Source organism: Ornithorhynchus anatinus, chromosome 7 (assembly GCF_004115215.2).
Source record: "Ornithorhynchus anatinus isolate Pmale09 chromosome 7, mOrnAna1.pri.v4, whole genome shotgun sequence".
NCBI lineage: Eukaryota > Metazoa > Chordata > Mammalia > Monotremata > Ornithorhynchidae > Ornithorhynchus > Ornithorhynchus anatinus.
The window spans coordinates 54478132-54498949 of NC_041734.1; the positions used below are offsets into that span (position 1 = coordinate 54478132).

At 40.1% G+C, this 20818-nt stretch overlaps 1 protein-coding gene across 28 annotated transcripts in view; it reads left to right on the forward strand.

The window, feature by feature from the left end:
- Window positions 1–20818, forward strand: part of MFF (mitochondrial fission factor) — a 42982-nt gene that overhangs the window by 18725 nt on the left and 3439 nt on the right. For 6 of the 28 annotated variants that reach the window (XM_029068910.2, XM_029068912.2, XM_029068918.2 and 3 more), the window contains 6 exons: window positions 3417–3452; window positions 3571–3729; window positions 7385–7417; window positions 9187–9246; window positions 14159–14215; window positions 17435–17519. In XM_029068910.2, the coding sequence (XP_028924743.1) occupies window positions 3417–3452; window positions 3571–3729; window positions 7385–7417; window positions 9187–9246; window positions 14159–14215; window positions 17435–17519 (430 nt within the window). Of the gene's footprint in view, window positions 1–3416; window positions 3453–3570; window positions 3730–6584; window positions 6662–7384; window positions 7418–9186; window positions 9247–14158; window positions 14216–17434; window positions 17520–20818 lie in introns of all 28 variants that reach the window. The other 22 variants (XM_029068917.2, XM_029068921.2, XM_029068923.2 and 19 more) reach the window with 17 other exon arrangements.

A 20818-nucleotide genomic window follows, 5' to 3' on the forward strand; every position in this document is an offset into this window, starting at 1 on the left:
ATTCCCTTTTATCCAGCACCTGTTAACCCCAAAACTTTAAGCTGTGAATCATTTCCTAGCTCCTTGCACATTATGGTTCTCAGTAAATAATCAACAAGTGATGGAGTTTTCCTGCTTAAGGCAGGAGCAACTGCTAGCCACCAGTGATTTTTGATCTCTTCTGATTGCTTATCTTGCTAAGATTTATTTATTCGGCCTCAGAGGCAGCAGCAACAAAAGTGATAGATTCAGCATATGAGGATTCACCCTTAGTTTCTGAGGCAAAATGCCTTCCTACCTTTTTGGTTTTATTTTGCCCATTTTCTTTCTGAAAGATACCGACCCCTCCCAGTTTGAGAAACACCATTCCTTCTGAAGTCCTCGAGGAAGGAAGCAATGGCCTTGTGTTTAACTTTTTGGAATGAGCACGTGCATTAATGGCATACAAAATCTAACATTCAGTTCTTCCAGCATTTTGTAATACTGGTTATTAATTGTTGTGCAGTGAATTTTCTGAGCATGCAGCAGAGATTCACCAATTCACCAATATAACAAGCATAAACTTAACTGTTATTTTCTTAGCTTTTCTAGTAGTTTGGGGACTTCTGGCTTTGTGTTTTGTAAGTAAATTCAGGGTTTTTTGGTTTTTTTACTATTTTTGAATATTGCTGAAGAGAAATTATATTTGGTGGCCTACTGTCAGATTTAAAGTATATTCTGAAAATATTGCACATGACAAGAATATCATTAAAAATAGCAAGCAGTGAGGAAAAAGTCTTAACCCAGTGCAGTTAATACATAGAAAATATAATTATTCCCTCTAAATTGTAGGGATTTGTTATTAATAATGGAAACCTTTTGATTGCCCTGAACCAAATTGTCTTTACTATGGTAATAGTGCCATCTTTTGCTTCAATTATTCAGTTCACATCCAGCAAAATGATAGAAGACTTTCATATGAATACAATTTGCAAATGTGTTCCCAGTTCAAGGCCTTTCTGTTTACTGCTTTGCTTTGTAACTGTTGATGTTCATTCCATTAAAGCTGCAGTGTGTCTGATTGGAAATAGGGAAATGTTAAACTAAAATTATTTGAAATTTGGACCATTCCCTTTAAACCCCTTGAGAAACCAAGAGTTAATCAGTCAATTTTATTTGAGCCCTTACTATGTGTAGGGCACTTTTCTAGGTGCTTGAACATCTTATTACAGAGTACTAGATTAATACCTTGGCTTTCTATAGTGTTTTTATTCCCAAAGCACTCTCATATTAATTAGTTCACTTTAGCCTTCACAGTGGCCCTCTGAGGTAGGGAGGAAATTCCTCTGTTGTTGTCCCCATTTTGCAGATGGGGAAAACAGGGTACAGAGAAGTTACGTGACTTGCCCAAGGTCAAACACCAGGTTAGCAGCACCAGCCCAGCCCGGGCTTGAACCCTAGTCTTCCGGCTCCTAGGCCGGCGCTCCGATACTTCACCACACCGCTTCCCTCAAGGTTGTTGGCCGATTCTTGGTATTCCATGTTCAAAAACATATCCTTTGTTAAGGATTCAGAGTTCTTATTCCTCATATATCTTTTTCCATATGCTATTCCTTCCATGCCATAGAATGTTTATTTTTATTTGTCAGAATCTACTAATTTTTGTACCATCTGAATAGTATATACTTTCACTGTCCTGAATCCCTGAGAAATAATTTGAGTTACAGGAGATAACTTTGACCAGATGCATATAGGTCTTTGAGACCTTAAAGAAATAAAACCATCCACATGCATTTATTTTCATGGTTTTAAAGTTCTGGTTCACATAGCGATACAGTCTTGAAAATGTAGGATGCACATGTACACTTAAGATTTGAATACAGACCTTTGCTTAAAAAACTTATCCAATCCGTAGAAATGAAGGAAGCATTACTATCTTGGGAAGCAGCGTGGCTTAGTGGGTAGAGAACGGGCCTGGGAGTTAAAGACTTGGGTTCTCATCCTGACTTTGCCACTTTCTTGCTGGGTTACCTTGGGCAAGTCACTATGTGCCAGGCACTAATCTGAGCCTGGGGTAGATAGAAATCAGTCTGGTTGGACACAGCACCTCTCCCACATGGGGCTCACACTCTTAATCCCCATTTTACAGATGAGATCACTGAGGCACAGAGATGTTAAGTGACTTGCCCCAGCTCACACAGCAGACAAGTGGCAGAGTCAGGATTAAAACCCAGGTTCTTCTGACTCCAAGCCCATGCTCTGTCTACTAGGCCACGCCGCTTATCTTATTCAGTCTTGAACCTCTGTCCTACCCCATGGAGGGCGGCAGTCTCATTCTCATTTCCCCATGACACAAAGCTGAGCTCTCCTCTAGCAGTTTTCAAGATAAGGGAAGCTGCTACAATCTTAAGTTTAGAGTTCACTGGTCATAGACAGTGGTTCATTGCCAGAAAATAATGGTTTTACTCAGGATGCTTTTTAAGAAAACAGACCTAAAACCTAGGTTATTTAAATTCAGATTCAGTAGATGCAGAGTACACTTATCCAACAGTAATCAACCACCATGTTGAGTTTTTTTTTTTTAAAAAAAAAAAAAGGCCACAAAAGAGTCACCAAGTACATGCCTTTTTTTGTGTTTCCCTGTCAGTTGGTTTGGATAATTGAGTCATTCAGTCTCCTGTAGTACATAGATCAGAATAGAGAAGCAGCGTGGCTCAGTGGAAAGAGCATGGGCTTGGGAGTCAGAGGTTGTGGGTTCTAATCCCGACTTCGCCACTTGGCAACTGTGTGACTGTGGGCAAGTCACTTCACTTCTTTGTGCCTCAGTTCCCTCATCTGTAAAATGTGGATTAAGACTGTGAGCCCCACATGGGAAGATCTGATTACCCTGTCTCTCCCCCAGCGCTTAGAACAGTACTCTGCACATAGTAAGCGCTTAACAAATACCAACATTATTATTATATATTTGAAATAGATGCCCTGTAGTAGAATAGACGTAGCTATCATTCTAACCTAAATTCATTTGGGAGGATGAGTTGCTAGAACAGTGATTAAAGTTCTTGATTTTTATGAAACATCTTGAACAAGCATTTTTAATTTTACAGATATAGAGTACAACTTTGACCTATTTAAAATATTTTTTCAGTTTTTTGTTTTTCCTCCTAATTTAGTGAACTGTTTCAAAACATATTTTCACTTTATCATTTGAATTTGTTTAGGCTTTGGACACACAAACCAGAATCCTTATTTGAATAGTCTAACTGCTAAGTTGGTGGGCTGTTTGGTTACTTAGAATACCTAAAGCAAATAACTGAATGGAGTCTTTCACCTCCGCTACCTTCTTTTGCACCGATGTGATTTTCTGTTCGCAAGTTGTAGCCGTTGCTGAGTGTCTGCCCCCTGAAAACCTTTTTAAAAAGTTTGTTATGCATCCCCTAATAATGTGTTCGGTTCTACAGTTTTTTCCCTGATGGTGACGAAGTATGGGAGAAGGGGTAAGACAAATGGAAATGATTCTAAAAAATAAACATTTGGGAAAGATGCTTAGCCAAAGTTTTGTTAAAAATCTGACTCCAGTGTTTCTCTCTTCATGTGCTGTACTTGTATGAACAGTGTGACACCATCACAACAGCAGGCTCGTGTCTGTGCTCCCCATATGTTACCTGAAGATGGATCTAATCTTTACTCTGCTCGTGGCATTTTGTCGCTTATCCAGTCTTCTACTCGTAGGGCTTACCAGCAGGTCTTGGATGTGCTGGATGAAAATCGCAGGTGATTGGCATCAGTGATTCTTGACAGTTTGCCTTTTTTTTGTAGCGCCTTATAGTGAAGTATGATGTGTTGTCTTTTAGTTCTTTAAATTTGCTAACTAGCCTTGGATGCAACATCTTGCTTTGCTTTCTTTTGCTTTCAATTTTAACTAATATCTTATTGTCCAAAATTCACATTTCACAAGATTATATTCTTAGAGTCTTCCCCTCTGCCCAAAACATTTTCTCACCTGCCCCCCCACCCCCCAGTTACAATTGTGGTAAGATTTAGCTTGTGTGAACTCATGTTGTCAGAAATTTTAGCACATTGAGATGTTTGCAGAATTTGACATTCAGACTATTACTCTAGAATCAGTGTGATTATACATTTTACAAAGGGAAGCTAACAGATTTTTAATTAAATTGAGAGAGCTGAAGTAAATTTGAGGTGGAAGTTTAATCTTCAGTATTTCAAAGAATGTTTCCATTATGCTTTAAAATTGATTTTTTTAATCAAAACCCAACAGGATATGATTTACGCAATCTATTGTGCTAAGAAATTTTGCAAATAATAATTCGCTGTGTTATCCAAAGTTTCATTTGTATGGGTACCAGATCATTTTGCAGTTGTGACAGTTCATTTTATCAGGAGCCCCTGCTATAACCATTCATCACAACTTTATTCAGTTGAGTGAATTTTTGTTGACATTCCCTTAAGCACTTTTCGTTTCTCTAAAGAAAGGTACCCATTTCATGACCTTTTTACTAAGTGAAGTATTTTCAAGTGCACAGTAATGATACATTGTCAAAAAAAGCAAAATACAAGATTTACTTAGACACTATGGAAGTAAAGTTCAAATAATATATCTCATATTGTAGGTCAGTTTAGAAAGTTGTAGTCTTTTGGTGTTGATTAGCATTTTAATAGCATGTTGAAAGCATTTTACAGTAGTTAGGAAATAACTTTCTTCAAAGATCACTCACCTGAGAGGAGCTGTTACCTTAGCCAGTGAAGATGCAGTTTATATAAGTTGCAGGGTATTTTTACAATTCATGAAGGAATTTATTTTAATACAAGCTTATCCTATCTTCGTGGCATACAAAACACAACTTTATGGATCTGAGATTTTCAGTTGTGACATTCTGATTTTGAGCGTGTTCCATATTACTTCATGGCTTCTTTACTGAAAGCAATATGCTTTATTTAAATGCTTAGTACCTGTGTGTTGAACAAGAATTTATTGGTGGTCACTCTCAGAAGTACACCATGTGCAGGATTTTTCAAAAACCCCTACTATAGGAATGTGAAATTTGGATAATGCTCTACTTGCATGATAACAAAATATGCCCATTATGGACTGTTTCAAATAGCTTTTTAAATTTTGATCTATTTAGCATAATATTGATTCCTTCTCTCTTTAGACGTAACTATTCTTGAGTTTACTGTTAGTCAACTTCATCCTAAATCATGTACCTCTTAGAAGACATATTTTAAAGTGGACTGGTGGTGTGTGTGCCATTTGGTAGAAATTTGGTTTCTTGATGTGGTAATAATTTTGTCATAACTTTCTATAATTAAAGGGACACTGTCAAGGTATACCATACTATACATTATATATTAAAATGTTAAATTTTATTTTAATGTCTATATATTAAGGAATCCCTTTGACTAAACTTGTTAGTGAATGAAAAAGTATTTTCAGTTCAAATGCAGATTTTTTTTCATTCGGTTTAGATACTGAAGATAGGTCAGTTTCATTTTCTGGATTTTTTGCACTAGAACATTTTTCTGGGACTTCAAAAGTGAAATGTTTAACCCCATTCAATAGCAAATTATGGAAACATTTTTATTCATGACGGTGTTTTGATTTTAATTGTGGGATTTAAATTTAGGTGACAGTGTCCCTTTAAATACTATGCCACATTGGCATATAAAAATTTGGAGATATTTCTGAATCACACAAATAGTAGCATTTTTTCACAAATATCTAAGTAGATTTCTGGTGAATATTATGTAGGTGCTTTGGATAAATCATGAATTGACAGGTGACATGTTTTATATTTAGCTGTTAGCTACAATTTAAAATTACTTCCTGTGCAGAGATCTCTTACTGTTTTGCCTTAAGGTATATAGGGAGTTGCCAGTAGATTTATTTTTTGGTCAAGTATAAACCAAACCTTACCTAGTGACTGGAGGTCAGAAAATGTGCCTAGACTTCAGTAATATGGTTAATACAGGCACGCCAAACCTCATTTTTGACCTCCCGCTGAATAATTTATTGGGCGGTTCATTGTTTGCCTTCAGTTAACTAGGTAAGCCTATGTAAAATAAGGCCATGTTATCAAAAAAGACTAAAATATATGTTCATTAACCCTGAATCTGTAACCTGCTAATTAGTAGTGGATCAGTAATCTGCAGATTATGAAAAAATGCTTAGAGAAACTTCCTCAGTTTTTTATTGGACCTCCTGGATCCAGATAATTTATTGAAACTGTCAAAATCTGGGTCCTATCTGAGTTTGCAAGTTAAGTGATACATCAAATATTCTTCTTTACAAAGATGACACCCTTACAGGGTATGAGTTGCTGAAATGACAGCACCGTAAATACCATTAAGGGGTTTGAATTATGACCCCTGACAAAATAGGTCATTGGGGAAATGCTACTTTTAGGCTTTTGTGAGAAATGATTAGTCCATTTGTTTTAATTTTTTTTTCTAGCTTCTCAGGCTTACTGTTAGTATTATAGTTCCCTTGGAGGATTACGTTCTCCACACAGCAACTCACTGGCATAGTTGCTCAGTTTGCATACAAATGTAGGTGTTACTCTGCCTTCATATGAAGGGGATTAAATTAAACCAAACCTATGCCATTCCAGGGAAACAGCCAACATTTTTGTCCTGAGACTAAGAAAAAACCTGAATAACAAGCACTTAGTACAGTGCTTTGCACACAGTAAGTGCTCAGTAAATATGATTGAATGATTGAATGAATAATGGATTTAACAAATTCAGAAATTGTGGGATTTTTATAAGATTATAAAAATAATTAACATAACTTTAAAATGGGCACCATCAAAATAGGCAAACTTTCAGGCAATTTTACCATTATGGTTCCAGAAAGTTTTCTCTTTTGAGTTATTTCTTTAAGAGGACTGAAAGAAATGTGGCTTTTTTATTCTTTCTTTAAGAAAACCAATACCCAATGAGAAAGATATGCATGTTTCTGTTTGTTTTTCCTGTCAACTCCCTACTTTGAATTTAAGCTTACCTACTGGCCTGGGAATGAAAAACTGTAATAATAGTTTATTTCATTTGAACCTTTGTGAGTTTTAAATTTCTTCATTACAGCCACTTTTGCGTGATAGATTACAGGGTTTTATTGAAGGAGAGAATATGCATGTTTGCAGCAGGACTTAACATTTGTGTCTTCTGATAACTGTGGCACATATGATAACTGGAACCTTAGTTTGGGGTTTTCTACCTTTCTGACCCTTTTTTTTTTTTTTTTTAACAAAGCTTATTACCAGGCTCAGTCATTTTGATCACTAAAAGGGCTTCTGAGATTTTTTTTTTTATTCCCACACCTCAGTTAACTCTTGAGGAAATGGTTTTAATTTACTAACTCTTCCAAATTCCTGTCTAATCTACCTTTATATTATATGTTATGAATTGCCAGTTTGAGAAGACAAAATGAAATACGATATGAAAGGTAACTGTATGATTTTCTGGCCGTGCATTTCTGATAGAGAAATCTCTGTGGTGAAAGTTTTGTAGTTATAAATGGCAGATCCATTCGAACAAGTTACATATTCAGTGTTTTTTAAGTAGTTACTTTGATAGTGACCTACGAAGTGGGTCAGTATCTTCAAATCCCTGCTGCCTTGAGCTCTAACTGCTGGATGTCAGTGACTCTTACTAACTAATCATTACCCAGTGATTGACTGATAATAGCATGCTAAAGGCAATTATTAAGGTTTAGTTTATTGTTAATTTCAAAGCCCAACAAGGACAGTGAGGCTTAAAGCCTAGTTTCCAAGCTGTTAAATTACTTTATGATCCCCAGAATCCTGTAGGTACAAAATAAGCCATATAACTAAGCCTCCCAAAAAGTATTTTTTATCAATGTAAACCTGAACCCCATGATTCTTAAGCCCTGGAGACTTGCCACCACAAATACCTTTTGGAAATGCTAAAAAAAAAGGGATTTTAAAATTGTATGCAAAGTAGTTTTCACATGCCAGCTGAAAGTAGCATTTCACTCTGTGGCCGATGTCCTGTACTCATCAACTTTTGGGAGAAATAGTTGGCAGATTGATGGTAAAATTTTCCTGTGATGAGAACTTTTTGAATTCTTTCAAATGAACAAAGAACCCAATCAAAATCCATGCAGATGAATTAGCTTTCCTTTCATCTCATTTTAAGTGCAGTGAATGTCCTCCTATTTTAGCATTTCAGCTGAATAATTCGGGAGGTTAAAAAGTGAGTGCTTTTGTATTTTAATTTTATGGGTAAGGCTAGTGCTTCTTCCAGTGGAGAACTAATTGTCCTAGCCAGAGCCGGGCAAAACGGGCAAAGGTCTCAAGTGAAACTCCCCACAGAGTTTTCCATTGCCAAAGCCCTGTATGTCAGTCGTGGTTGGTTGTCCCTTGAGATCAGACTTCAGTTTTGGAGATTTTGCATGCTTGCTCGTGAATGCTGCTGCTTTGCCTCAGGAAGTACCCTCCGAGCGGAGGTCTGCATCTCCTGACTCAGTCGATCATATTTGTTTACCTTGTGCAGAGCACTGAACTAAGCATTTGGGAGAGTACAACAGAGTTTAGATAGACACGTTCCCTTGGCTGCAACAAGTTTACAGTATTTAGGCCAGAAGTCAAGGGCCTTTCCTCTAGGCTCCTTGAACTAGAATCCAGGAACAGCCTAGCGCAGTCGGCCGTTGATTGGGCTGGATGAGCCAAAGAAATGGGTTGTCCTGAACAAAAGATGAAGTGGATTAGTTAAAATTCAGTTAATAATTGTGCTTTGATGGTGCGGGATTAATCGGGTAAGGCGGTTTATACAAGCAACCATGATCATGCAGGTGCAGCAAATCTCAGCCTATTAGATGCTTTTAAAGCTATTGTGGATTCTCAACTGAAGGAGAGGGATTTGGGGTGATTTTTGAACAAATTGTCCTCAATCTAGTGTTTCATAAATTAAATTACAGACTATGCTAAAGAAATGCTAATGTTTTAATTAGTGAGATATTAGGAATCCTAGGGCTTTTATATATCTAATCCATTTTTAATATTTAAAAGTTGTAAGTATAGTAAGATGTTTGAAAAAAAGCTTATTTGACATGATTGATCTAGATAGATTATATTGTATTGAAACACCATACAATATAATTGAAAGTATTTGATGTTTCTCTTTGTCCTGTTTTTATTTTTGTTGTTTTTTTGTGGTTCTTTGGTGCCTTCTACCTGCAAAAACCTGTTGTAGGCCTGTGTTGCGTGGGGGGTCTGCCGCTGCCACTTCTTCTAACCCTCATCATGACGTCAGGTAACCACATTTAAAAAAAAAAAATTCAGTTCATGCGTCGTGTCTTCAAGAGCAGATCTGTTTTTGAAAAGCAGTGTTCCTGTAGAAAATGAAGGATTTTGCATGAACTTGGTAAAGTTTTCCCCGTGCAATGTCCATGGAACGTGCCCCACGAAGACTGAATTGATGATTCTGGAGCCATGCTTTTTAAATTCTGGATCCCCCATTGCCAGGGACCTCTTGTGTAAATTGTTCACTTGTTCAGTAGACTGCATTGGTACTTTTCACACCCCACTTATAATTATTGTTATTATTATGGCATTTATGAAGGGCTTACTACATGACAAAGTGACGAGGGAGATTCAAGACAATTACATAAGACACAATCCCTGTATCACCGGGGTTCACAGACTAAGAGGTAAAACAGTATCTCACCCACATACTTGTTGTGAGCAGGGAACATGTGTACCACCTCTGTTGTATTGTACTCTCCCAAGCGCATAGTACAGTGTTCTGCATACAGTAGATGCTCAATAAATACCATTGATTGATATTACAGATGAGGAAACTGATGGCCAAGGAAGGTTAGGGGTATGCCCAAAGTCACCCAGCGGGTCAGTGGCAGAACCAGGTAGAGTGGGGATTCAATATTTATATATATCAGTTGAAATATTGATATTTACTGAGTGTTTAGTCTATGCAGAGCACTGTACTAGGTGCTTAGAAGAGTACAATAGAGTTGGTAGACACAGTCCCTGCCCACAAGGAGCTTACAGTATCAAGAGGAAGACGGACATTAAAATCATTTATGTATAGGGGAACTGGGAGAGAATAAGGATATGCAGATGAGTGCAGTGAGTCTGAGACCCAAATGTATAGTTAATGCAAAATGGAGGGCAAATAGGAAAAATGGATCAATCAGCAGCATTTATTGAGCACTTACGGAGCACTGTACTAAACGCTTGGGAGAGTACTGTTCACAGAGTTGGTAGAAACTTTCCCTGCCAACACAAGCTTATGCTATATAAGGGAAGAGAGGGATTCATATAAATAAATAATTTAATTTATAGATATGTACTTAAGTGCTGTGCAGAAAGGGAAGTGAGGGATTAATAAAAGTATTAAGCACTTTCTGTGTGAGCCCTGTGTGGGACAGAGGCTTGTGTCTAACCTGATTATCTTGCATCTATCCTATTACTTTGTATAGAGCATGGCATATAGTGACTTGTACTTTTGTGCTCTTTCCAGAAGTTCGCACTGCCTCCCTCCTCATATTTCCCCTTAGAATTCAAGCAGGTTGGACCCAGGGAGTGGAGGGGAGTATTTGTGATCTTTTGGAAGAAACATTCGGTCAAGAAGCAGCGTGGTCTTGTGGACAGAAGCACCATGGGTTCTAATCCTAACTCCGCAACTTGTCTGCTGTGTGACCTTCAGCAAGTCACTGCACTTCTCTGTGCCTCAGTTACCTCCACATTAAAATGGGGATTAAGACTGTGAGCCCCATGTGAGACAGGGACTGGGTCCAACCCGATGGGCTTGTATGAAACACTGTGCTTAGGACAGTGCCTGGCACACAGTAAGCGCTTAACAAATACCAGTGTTATCATTAATATGATTCCCAAAATGTTTGAGATTGACCATACTGAATTGTGAAAGTGTTCCAGGATCAGCACTTCCTAACTCCTCCTGTCATAGGGGTGCTTTTTAAGGTTGGTAAACAAGCAAGCACAAATTCTTTAAGGGCTTTTGGTGGGGGCAGCGTTTTGGGTTCTTTTTTTTTCAAAATTGCCTTCAGGTTTCCACAAGTCAGGTGAGGCCAGGATGAACTGCTCAGGACTTGGCAGTAATTGGAAACCCACTCAAAGTTTACCCCCTAAGGTCCCTGGGCAGTTTACAGCACATATGGTAGCAAAGATTTTTCTGTTTGGAGCGGAAACTTTTGTAGCTTTCATTTCTACAGTGACCTTTTCCTTTTTTCCCCTCCGATGGATGCTTTTACCATGCCCTTTTTTTGGTTGTTTATTAGGATCAGGAAAAATGCTCCCTACACTTTGCAAAATAATTATCAGTGAAATTCAGTGAATTTCCATCTTGTATTTCTTTTTAAGGAAATGTGCTTTTAAGTCAAGAAGTATTAAAAGATTCAGGAAAGAGCAGTCTGTATCCTGGGTCTTTCAGTGTACATGTGATGGGTTCATTAGAAACAGTGTGGCGTAGTGGAAAGAGCATGGGCTTGGGAGTCAGAAGAGGATGTGGGTCCTACACCTGACTCTGCCATTTGTCAGCTCTGTGACTTTGGGCCAGTCACTTAACTTCTCTGTGCCTCAGTTACCTCATCTGTAAAATGGGGATTAAGACTATGAGCCCCACGTGGGACAACCCTGATTACCTTGTATCTACCCCAGTGCTTAGAACAGTGATTGATACCTAGTAAGTGCTTAACAAATACTATTCCGCCCTTCTAGACTTTGAGCCCGTTGTGGGCAGGGATTGCCTCTATTTGTTGCTGAATTATACTTCCCAAGCGCTTAGTACAGTGCTCTACACACAGTAAATGCTCAATAAATACAGTTGCCATTCCTGGTTCATCACCACAAGATATTCTAGTTTTCTTGACTTTCCAAGATGGCGGCATTGGCTGTGAAGCTTACCGAAGGGCTGATGAGTGGTTGAAAACGCCACTGTGGGGCAGAGAGTATTAGCTATATTCAAGGTGATTCAAAAAGACTGTCCACGCACGAAAGGTGTTCTTTGTTGTGCTGCTGTCGTCTTTACTTGCAGCCCCTGGCACTGCTTTTGCTTCTTTAGCCCATGGCCCTCTTAAAGCCGCTCAAGAAGAGCCCAGCCCATCTTGATTGCAGTGTCAGATGGCTACCGCACTGTCCAGCTTTTGTTTGTGATGCCACATGGCTGAGGCTGTGCTTTACTGTGCTCTTAAAGTATTTCCTCTGTCATCTTTCCTTTTTGGGTTCCAGCTTACCATTTAGGGATCTTACTGTGCCTCCCCTAGAGAGGTTGTGTTGAGGTGAGCGTAGTTCCAGTGCTGATGGAATAACTTGGAATAACTCTGTACTTGGGATCTTGTCTTACCACTTAATGTTGAGTTTGGCTTATAACTGACTGAACAGCTCAATAGTTGGATGTGGCATTTTTGGTGAGCCCAGCCCTCTCAACTGTAACCAACTCTCAATCAAAGGTGGTCTTGTAAGTCAGTCGGAGAACGTGGGTTCTAATCCCAGATCTGCTACTTTCCTCCAGTGTGACCTCAGGCAAGTCATTTAACAACTCGGTGTTTTTCCTCATCTATAAAACTTAAATACCTGTCCACCCTCCCTCCTAGACTGTTGAGCCCCCTCTGAGACAAGGACTTTGCTTGATAAGCCTATTGTCTACCCCAACATTTAGGACAGTGCTTGTGGCACACAGCTTAACAAATAGCACACTTATCACTATTATCTTTTCACAAGTGTGAATTAGACGGCTGTTCCTTCCCCTCAGGGGGCTTATCATCTAAAAACTCCTCTGCAGACCTTCAATTTGGTCTGAGGCCTGATGTTACGGTGCTGCCACGCACTGATAATTTCCCAAAGAAGGTACCGGCCTTTGTGATTAAATCTTCTAACTTCTTGTCTGTTGCTGCCATTGTGGAACATTGTGCTGTCTAAGTAACAAAATTCTATGACGGCATTTAGTTTCGAGTGGCCAGTGGAAGACACTAAAAGCCCTCTTTGGTCTGTCGGATTTTCTTGGTGAGGTGGCTGACTCATTAATGACCTGAATTTTCTTCACAGTTATAAGTACATAGCCCCAGCCTGATGAAGCAGAGCTATTCGCAGTCATCCGCACACCTTCTTCGGGGTGGGCTTCTAGGGTGAAAGCATGTAACAGCTTTGGAATAGTCATCTCTAGGACTTCTCTGCAATTCAGCTAGCCTCAAGCATCATAGAGTTTCCCAAGGATCAGAAGTATTGTCTTAACACCAGCATCCAATCCCTTGTTACATCCTTTAGCATGGTTGCATAGATTATATCAAACAGGATTGGATCTTTGACAATCTTGCTCTACTCTATTGGCAATGGGGAATGGATCAGTTATGGCAACTCTAATTCAGACATAACCAGCTGTGCTGTGTCTGGGCAGCCAAATTGACTAATTTATCCAGAACCAGGAATTACTGATATGTCAAATGCTTTTATAAGGTCTACTAGAACCATGTAGAAGTCTCGGTGCTGCTCCGTGCACTTTTCCTGTCACTGATGTGTTGCAAAGATCTTGACCCCTCTGCCACACTTTGTTGGAAGCAACACTACGATTCCGGAAGCATCCAGTTTGTGGTATGTTGAGTACCCTGTCCAGAGGGGTTCTGTTCAAATAACAGCAAAAGGTTGCTTGGAGGAATGGTGTTCTAAAGAGTATATTCCTGGCTTTTCTACCTCTCATCTGTACCATCTAATACCCCACACTTATATTCCCCTTCTGTAGTCTTAGCTGTCCATCTAGTCACCCATTATGAACTGCCTGTCCAAAGTTTATACAAATGAATTAGTTTGTCAGTCCCCGGCCCACCTTCTGCTTGATTGGAAACAAGGTTGCACTCTTTGGTCCATTAAGCGATCCCTCAGCCAGGGACTGGGTAGTTTTGGGGTTTTACTGTTTTTTCCCCTCAAATGTCTGTTGTATTTGCCCAGTGTAGGCAGTCTCACATGCTCAGGGCATCGATACTTAGGTCTTAATCACATTTTTCCTCCAGTTTTTTTTTTTTTACTATACCATATGCATGAGGAAAGATCGATAGTGCTTATCACTGTGGAAAGTGACACTTCAGAATCTCAGGTTACTTGGGCAATCTAAGCAATTACACTCAAACAGTGGAAACTAAGGACCTTCACTTAATCTTTCCTGCTCCTCTCTACCCCATCTTCCGTCTTACAAGTTCCAGAAGAAGGGCAGAGCCTAGAACCGAAAATGTCGGAGAAAGAACCCAGCCAAGGTCTGTGGTCTGCTTTTTGCATTTCCCTATTGTCTGTTTCTGCCGTTCTTCCCTCTGTCTCTCTGACTCTTGGCCTATCTTTGGTAGCATGCTTCTCTTAGCCAGTTATTTTTAAAAGAAATGCCAACAAGTCCTTATTTACATAGTGCCGTGGGTTTTGCTAAGCTCCTTATTTGCTTCTTACTCATTTCATTTCTCTGACTTTCTAATTTTTATGGTGGTGTGATCTGGGTCACGGAGACATGATTAGAGGAACTCAATTTTCAAATCATGCTTGTAGCATCCTTTTCTACCATTTATATAGGAAAGACCTTTTAGGTATGTAAAGGGTAAGGTGGATTATAAGAAATGATTATAGTTTTTCCCTCTGTGGCTTCCTGTACGTAAAAGGGTGGGTAGGCTGACATACATTATAGGCCCGTGCATTGTCTTTTCAAAATATCTACTCTCTCTCTCTGCTGATCGCTATCAAATGTAATGAACTCTTGAAGCTGGCATTTTAAATGTCTTTTCAGAATGTTCTGTTTCTCTGGGTTTCTCACATTCACTCTCATTTCTTTTCATTTGAACCCAACTCAAAAGTATCCAGCTGCCACGATACTTTGTTTCTACTTTGTTTTGAATCTAAAGTAATGTTTTTCTCTTTGACAGCTGGCTTGGCATATTCCAATCCAGGGACCTCTCCATCTAGGGTAGCCTCTATTCACGAAGGTGTGCAGGAAGCTGCGAGTCTGTAGATGTTTTTAAAAAGGAATAATTTGAAGTTGGGGAATTTCCATTTTCATCACAATCCTGTGTGGTGACACCAGTCCTAGTAGTAAGGGTTGCCTCATGCAGATAATATTAGCAGGGAAATGTCTGTTTATTATATTGTACTCTCCCAAGCGCTCAGAACAGAGCTTTGCACACAGTAAGCGCTCAGTAATTACCATTGAATTATTTAATATTTTGGAACCCAGTACTTCAGATCCCAGCTATGAGAGCCCTGAGCTAAGAGTATATTTCAGGTTTTTTCTACTCCTAGTGCTACCCCCCCCCACCTTCCCGATCGCTGTGGCCAGCATGGAAGATCCAAAGTCCAAACGACATGGCGGCATGATAAAGAGGGACGGGGAGGAGGGTTACGAAGGGGATGTGGACTCTTAACTTAATCAGTTGGTCTATCAGTGGTATTATTAAGTGCTTACTCTGCAGAGGACTGAACTAAACACTTCGGGGAGTACAGTACAATAGAATTGGTAGAAACGATTTCTGCCCACAAGGAGCATTCAGCCTCCACTTGTAAGTTATCGGTTGAATCAACTCCCGGGTCAATCAGGCAAGCAGGAGAAGAAATTTTTCAGAAAAGGTACAAGCGAGGTCATGACCACTCCATTATTACATAAGTTAAACAATTTATCCATTTTGCTACTAGATCTGGCCAATGGCTTGTACAGTGGTGGGTGCAAAGTAATTTTTCAGAAAAGGTACAAGGGAGGTCTTGACCACTCCATTAATACATAAATTAAATAGTTTTTCCAACTTGCTACTAGATCTGGCCAATGTCTTGTACAGTGGTGGATGCAAAGTTTTTTGGCCAACGATTTTTCCCTTAGGCATCTATTAATCTTCTCATATCCCTTGCCATATTTTTTTTAAGTTTGTCCTCCTTCTGTGGCCCTGGTCTTCTCTCTCTTCTTATCCCTTCTTTACTCTGCAGGTAATTGGCCAGCTCTGCTCCTTCTTTATAGTGGTATTTGTTAAGCACTTATTATGTGCCCCAATTACTGTACTAAGCTCTGGGGTAGATACAAGATAATCAGGTTGGACACAGTCCATGTCCCTTGTGGGGCTTACAGTCTTAATCTCCATTTTACAGATCTAAGCCTGTGACTTAGTTAAGTCACTTGCCTTCCTTCCATTTTCCCTCTGAACATATTATGTTAGCAGTATATTCTGGCTCCAGTTCAGAGAGCTCATCAGTACTACAGAGATCCCTCCAAGGGAAAATTTGGGAAAGCCTGGCAAACTATCATCAGCAAGTATTAAGTACTTTTTAATATGCTCTGTCCTTATAACTAATGGGGGTTACAGAAGAAGAAAAAGATTTGGTCCCCACTCTCCCATTACAATTCAAGTGGGTAGATGGGCAAAAATGACAATATGAATGTACAATTAGATGAGAGCATAGCAAAAAAATAGAATACTAGAAATAAGGGATAGAAATACACCCACACAGGATGTACGTAGAAGAATGAAGGAATCCAGTATGCAGGTCGTGACCAAGGCAGGGAGGAGGGAAACCGAGGGGGTTTAATCAGGAAAGCTTCTTATAGGAGGTGGGCTTCTAGTAGGCTTTGAAGAAGGGGATCGATGTGGTTTGATAAAAGGCAACAGGTATGATGGTCTGGAACCTGGAGAGTTGTGTTCAGGGAGCAATAGGTGTTTTCTTGCACAATGAGCTGGGCTGAAGCAGGCAAAGAGGACATCTAAGTATGGGGAGCGGGAGTGTCAGTTGATAGAGAGCCTGGAAACCCTTAGACAAATGTTAAGATTTTATCTGACCAGCATCAGGAAACTACTAGGCTTTTGAGAAAATCCTAATGATGCAATAGAAAAATCACCCTTGATGCTTCGAGGTAGAAAAATATTGAGGGATTTACCAGGACATGGAGACAGGCTGACAGATGGGGAGAAGATAGGGGACAGATGTTAGTGAATGAGTTAGAGAAGTCGAGAGGGCAGGAGGGATAGTGGAGCTGTTGACATCGGAGGTGAAGATTTGGAGGGAAGATAAGTTCCGTTTGGGTTAGTTGTCAGAGACCATCCAAATTGAGATGATTCAAAGACAGGAAGAAATAGGAGATTGGAGAAGAGGTTAGAGATGTCGATTTGGGAATTACCTAAACTTAGATGGGATAGTAGAAACCAGGTGAATAATTGAGCTCTCTTGAGTGTATATGAATTAAGAGAAAAGAATCCAAAATTGAATCTTGACACCCACTTCTAGATCCTTAGCTGGACATTCTTTTTAATCTGCATGGGAAGATTTACAAAAAAAACACATCCTAAACCTTTTTTTAAGCCATAAAAAGTGCTTTCTTACTGGGCTTACAAACTTTAATTGCAGCGCAAATAGCTTTCTCTTTAATGTCTTACGGTCTTTTCTGATCTGCAAAATGGTTTCTTTGAATTTTATATTCTTGCCAAAGACATTTGTTTTTATTTCTGATTTGCCAGATACGGACTTTCAAATTTGGATACAACAATTGAAGGAACCTCCGATGACATGACTGTGGTAGATGCTGCATCTCTAAGACGACAGGTAATTGAAACACACCAATTTTCAAGCTATTTGGGGGTACTGGATAAATTAGCTTTGTAAGTGAGTAGGGCATGATTGGGGGCTGAGAGTCCATAACCCCTGGGATTCCCAGGACATAGTAAGTACTGATAAATGAAGAAATGAATAATTCCCAAATGTCTGCCTACAATTCTCCCTGGAATTATTCCATCATACCAAAAAGGCAAATTTCCGGGCCACAAAAGGGAGCCAAAATCATTTTCAAGGTATGGAATGATTTTTGAGCAAAAAGTGCTCAGGAATTAAAAGTTTTTAAAGGAAAGTTAGAGGAGAGTGGTAAATAAAAAGACTTGGGTTTGTAAGGAGGATTATCAATCCTGAAACCCGTACTGTGTCCAGAGCACAGCACTGAGCTTTGGGGAAAGTACAAAAGAGTAGGTAAAGGTGATCCCGGCCCTCAGAGGATTTTCATTCTAGAGGACTAGTTGGTATTAATGGAATAGAATTAAGAAAAGTATAGTTTAGACCTATTATCAAAAAACTTCCTAGATGAGGCTGGTTTTTTTTAAGCAAACCAGGTTTAGAAGAGCTAAGTGGGAGCTCCTTCACTTTGACGTAACAGTACTTGTTAAAACCTCCCAGTTACACGCATGGAACCTTTTGCCCGAAGATCTCAAACTGTGTTCTTCTTGAGGATTTTTTAGATGTCGTAGTGGTGGAAGTAGTAGTGATATTTGTTCATTTATAAATTACTGTGCGGAGAGAAATGTACTAAGCATTGGGAAAGAATTCACTGGTAGGAATCACACAGTCTGTTTCCCTCAGGGGGCTCACAATCTAAAAATTATAAGGAGAGAAGGGGACTAGCGACAGACACATAGATGGAATAAAACATTAAGGCAGCATAAAGATAAAAATGAAGACCAGTAGAGTACTGTGGCCAGAAGAGAGGCATTTCAGACTCTTCGCGGCTCAGGGTCCAGAGTCTTGATCATGGCCCCAGTGACCGCCACAGCGTGGCTCAGTGGAAGTAGCCTGGGCTTAGGAGTCAGAGATCTTGGGTTCGAATCCCGGTTTCTCTGATTGCCAGCTGTGTGACTTTGGGCAACTCATTTAACTTCTCTGGGCCTCAGTTACCTCATCTGTAAAATGGGGATTAAAAACTGTGAGCCCCACTTGGGACAACCTGATTGCCTTGTATCCCCCCAACGCTTAGAACAGTAAGCGCTTAATAAATGCCACCATTTATTTTTTACAACGGCAGCCGCCCCAACTTTCTCGAGGTTGTAAGGAGGTAGTGCCGGGTGCTGACTGCTGTTCTCTATCCCGCTGGGATGGGGCAAGACAAGATGGGGTCAGGTTAGAGGTGCTCTGGTGATGTAGAGGAGAGCTGGGTTTCAGGGAGGCACTGTGGCCATCGGTAGAAGAGGTCGCTGAAGGTCCTGAGTGTTGTGGTGGGAAGATGACATCGGTGGTGGGCTTGCTCACCTATCTAGGAGAAAGAGGCCGGGAAAGCCCTTGGAGGCAGCAGCTGAAATCCTCACGGCCCACGGCGCACAGGGCAGGCCGGGAGCGGGGATCCTGGGAGTTGCAAGTTACCTTTTGCTTCTTGGGGAGGCTAGACAGAAGGCTGGTGAGATAAAGCCTTTGTACAGATATGAAATCAAAGGTAAAGAATGATTTGGCCGAGCCTGTGTGGTGAAATATAACCAGATCTTTTGCCGTCTGTTTCCTTGCTCTGGCCTCTAAGCATTCACGAAGCAGCGAAGCATATGTTGCGAAGGGTCACTTTTAAGATACGTCATTATATGGATACCCAGAGTCCATTTATTCCCCCCAAAAAAGGTCACTCTAAAACCCCACCATAAGCAATCAGTTGGAAAAAAACCTCCATTTTAATAAAAAAAAATCACAAACAGAGTAGAATGGTCCATAAATACATAAATTACAGGGCCAGATTGTCCTGTGTGGATCTTTTGCATCTGTTTTTCGCATTAAAAAATTCACTTTTTGTCAACTTTTTTTATAGTCATTTACCACACATTTAAATGAAGCTTCTAAGTTTATAGAATAATTTAGCATTAGCAAAAGATGGGTTTGATAGTCTAATGAATCTATGAGTTTTCACTTTGACATCATTTGGAATTATTTTCTTCGTGTGGTGGAATCAGTCAATCAATCAGTGGTATTTATTGAGTGCCTCTATGAGCAGAGTGCTGAACTTTTTTTTTTTATTTTATCTGTTGAGCCCTTAGTGTGTACCATGCACTGTACTGAGCACTGGGGTAGATACAAGCTAATCGGGTTGGACGTAGTCCATGTCCCATATGGGTATCACAGTCTTAATGCCCATTTTGCAGATGAGGTAACTGAGGCGCAGAGAAGTGAAGTGACTTGCCTACGGTCATAGCAGACAAATGGCAGAGCCGGGTTTAGAACCTAGGTTCTGCTGAGTCCCAGGCCCTTGCTCTATCCACAAGGCCATGCTGCTTCACCATATTATGAGAGGCAGTGTGGCTCAGTGGAAAGAGTCCGGGCTTGGGAGTCAGAGGTCTGGGGTTCTAATCCCAGCTCTGCCACTTGTCAGCTGTGTCACTTTGGGCAAGTCACTGAACTTCTCTGTGCCTCAGTTGCCCCATCCATAAAATGGGGATTAAGACTGTGAGCCCCACGTGGGACAATGTGATTACCTTGTATCACCCCTAGTGTTTAGAACAGTGCTTGGCACATAGCGCTTAACAAATACCATCATTATAATTATTATATTATCAATCTGGTATTTATTAATCACTTACTTTGGGCAAAATACTGTACTAAGCACTAGGGAAGGCACAGTAGAACAGAGTTGGTAAACATGTTCTCTACCCCCAGTGAAGCATTTAAGAGTAGAAATGTTAAGGATTATCTTTAGTTTTAGTGTCTCTCTCCCTCGGAGTAATTAACAAGTGTTTTCAAGGATATACATGAAGTAAAATGATAGATGTTACACTCCAGTCATGTAATAGCTAGGGGTCAGCTGAATGCCCAGATTTCTAGAAATTTCATTCAAGAAGGGTCAGAAACTGAATGGGAGTTGGGGGAGTTTGTGATTAGCATCCTCGGCACTAGAAGTTTAGAAGGCTTTCGACACTGTCGACCATCCCCTCCTCCTCCATACCTTATCTCACCTTGGCTTCACGGACTCTGTCCTCTCCTGGTTCTCCTTTTACCTCTCTGGCCGGTCATTCTCGGTCTCCTTCGCCGGAGCCTCCTCCCCCTCCCATCCTTTAACTGTTGGAGTTCCTCAAGGGTCAGTTCTTGGCCCTCTTCTGTTCTCCATT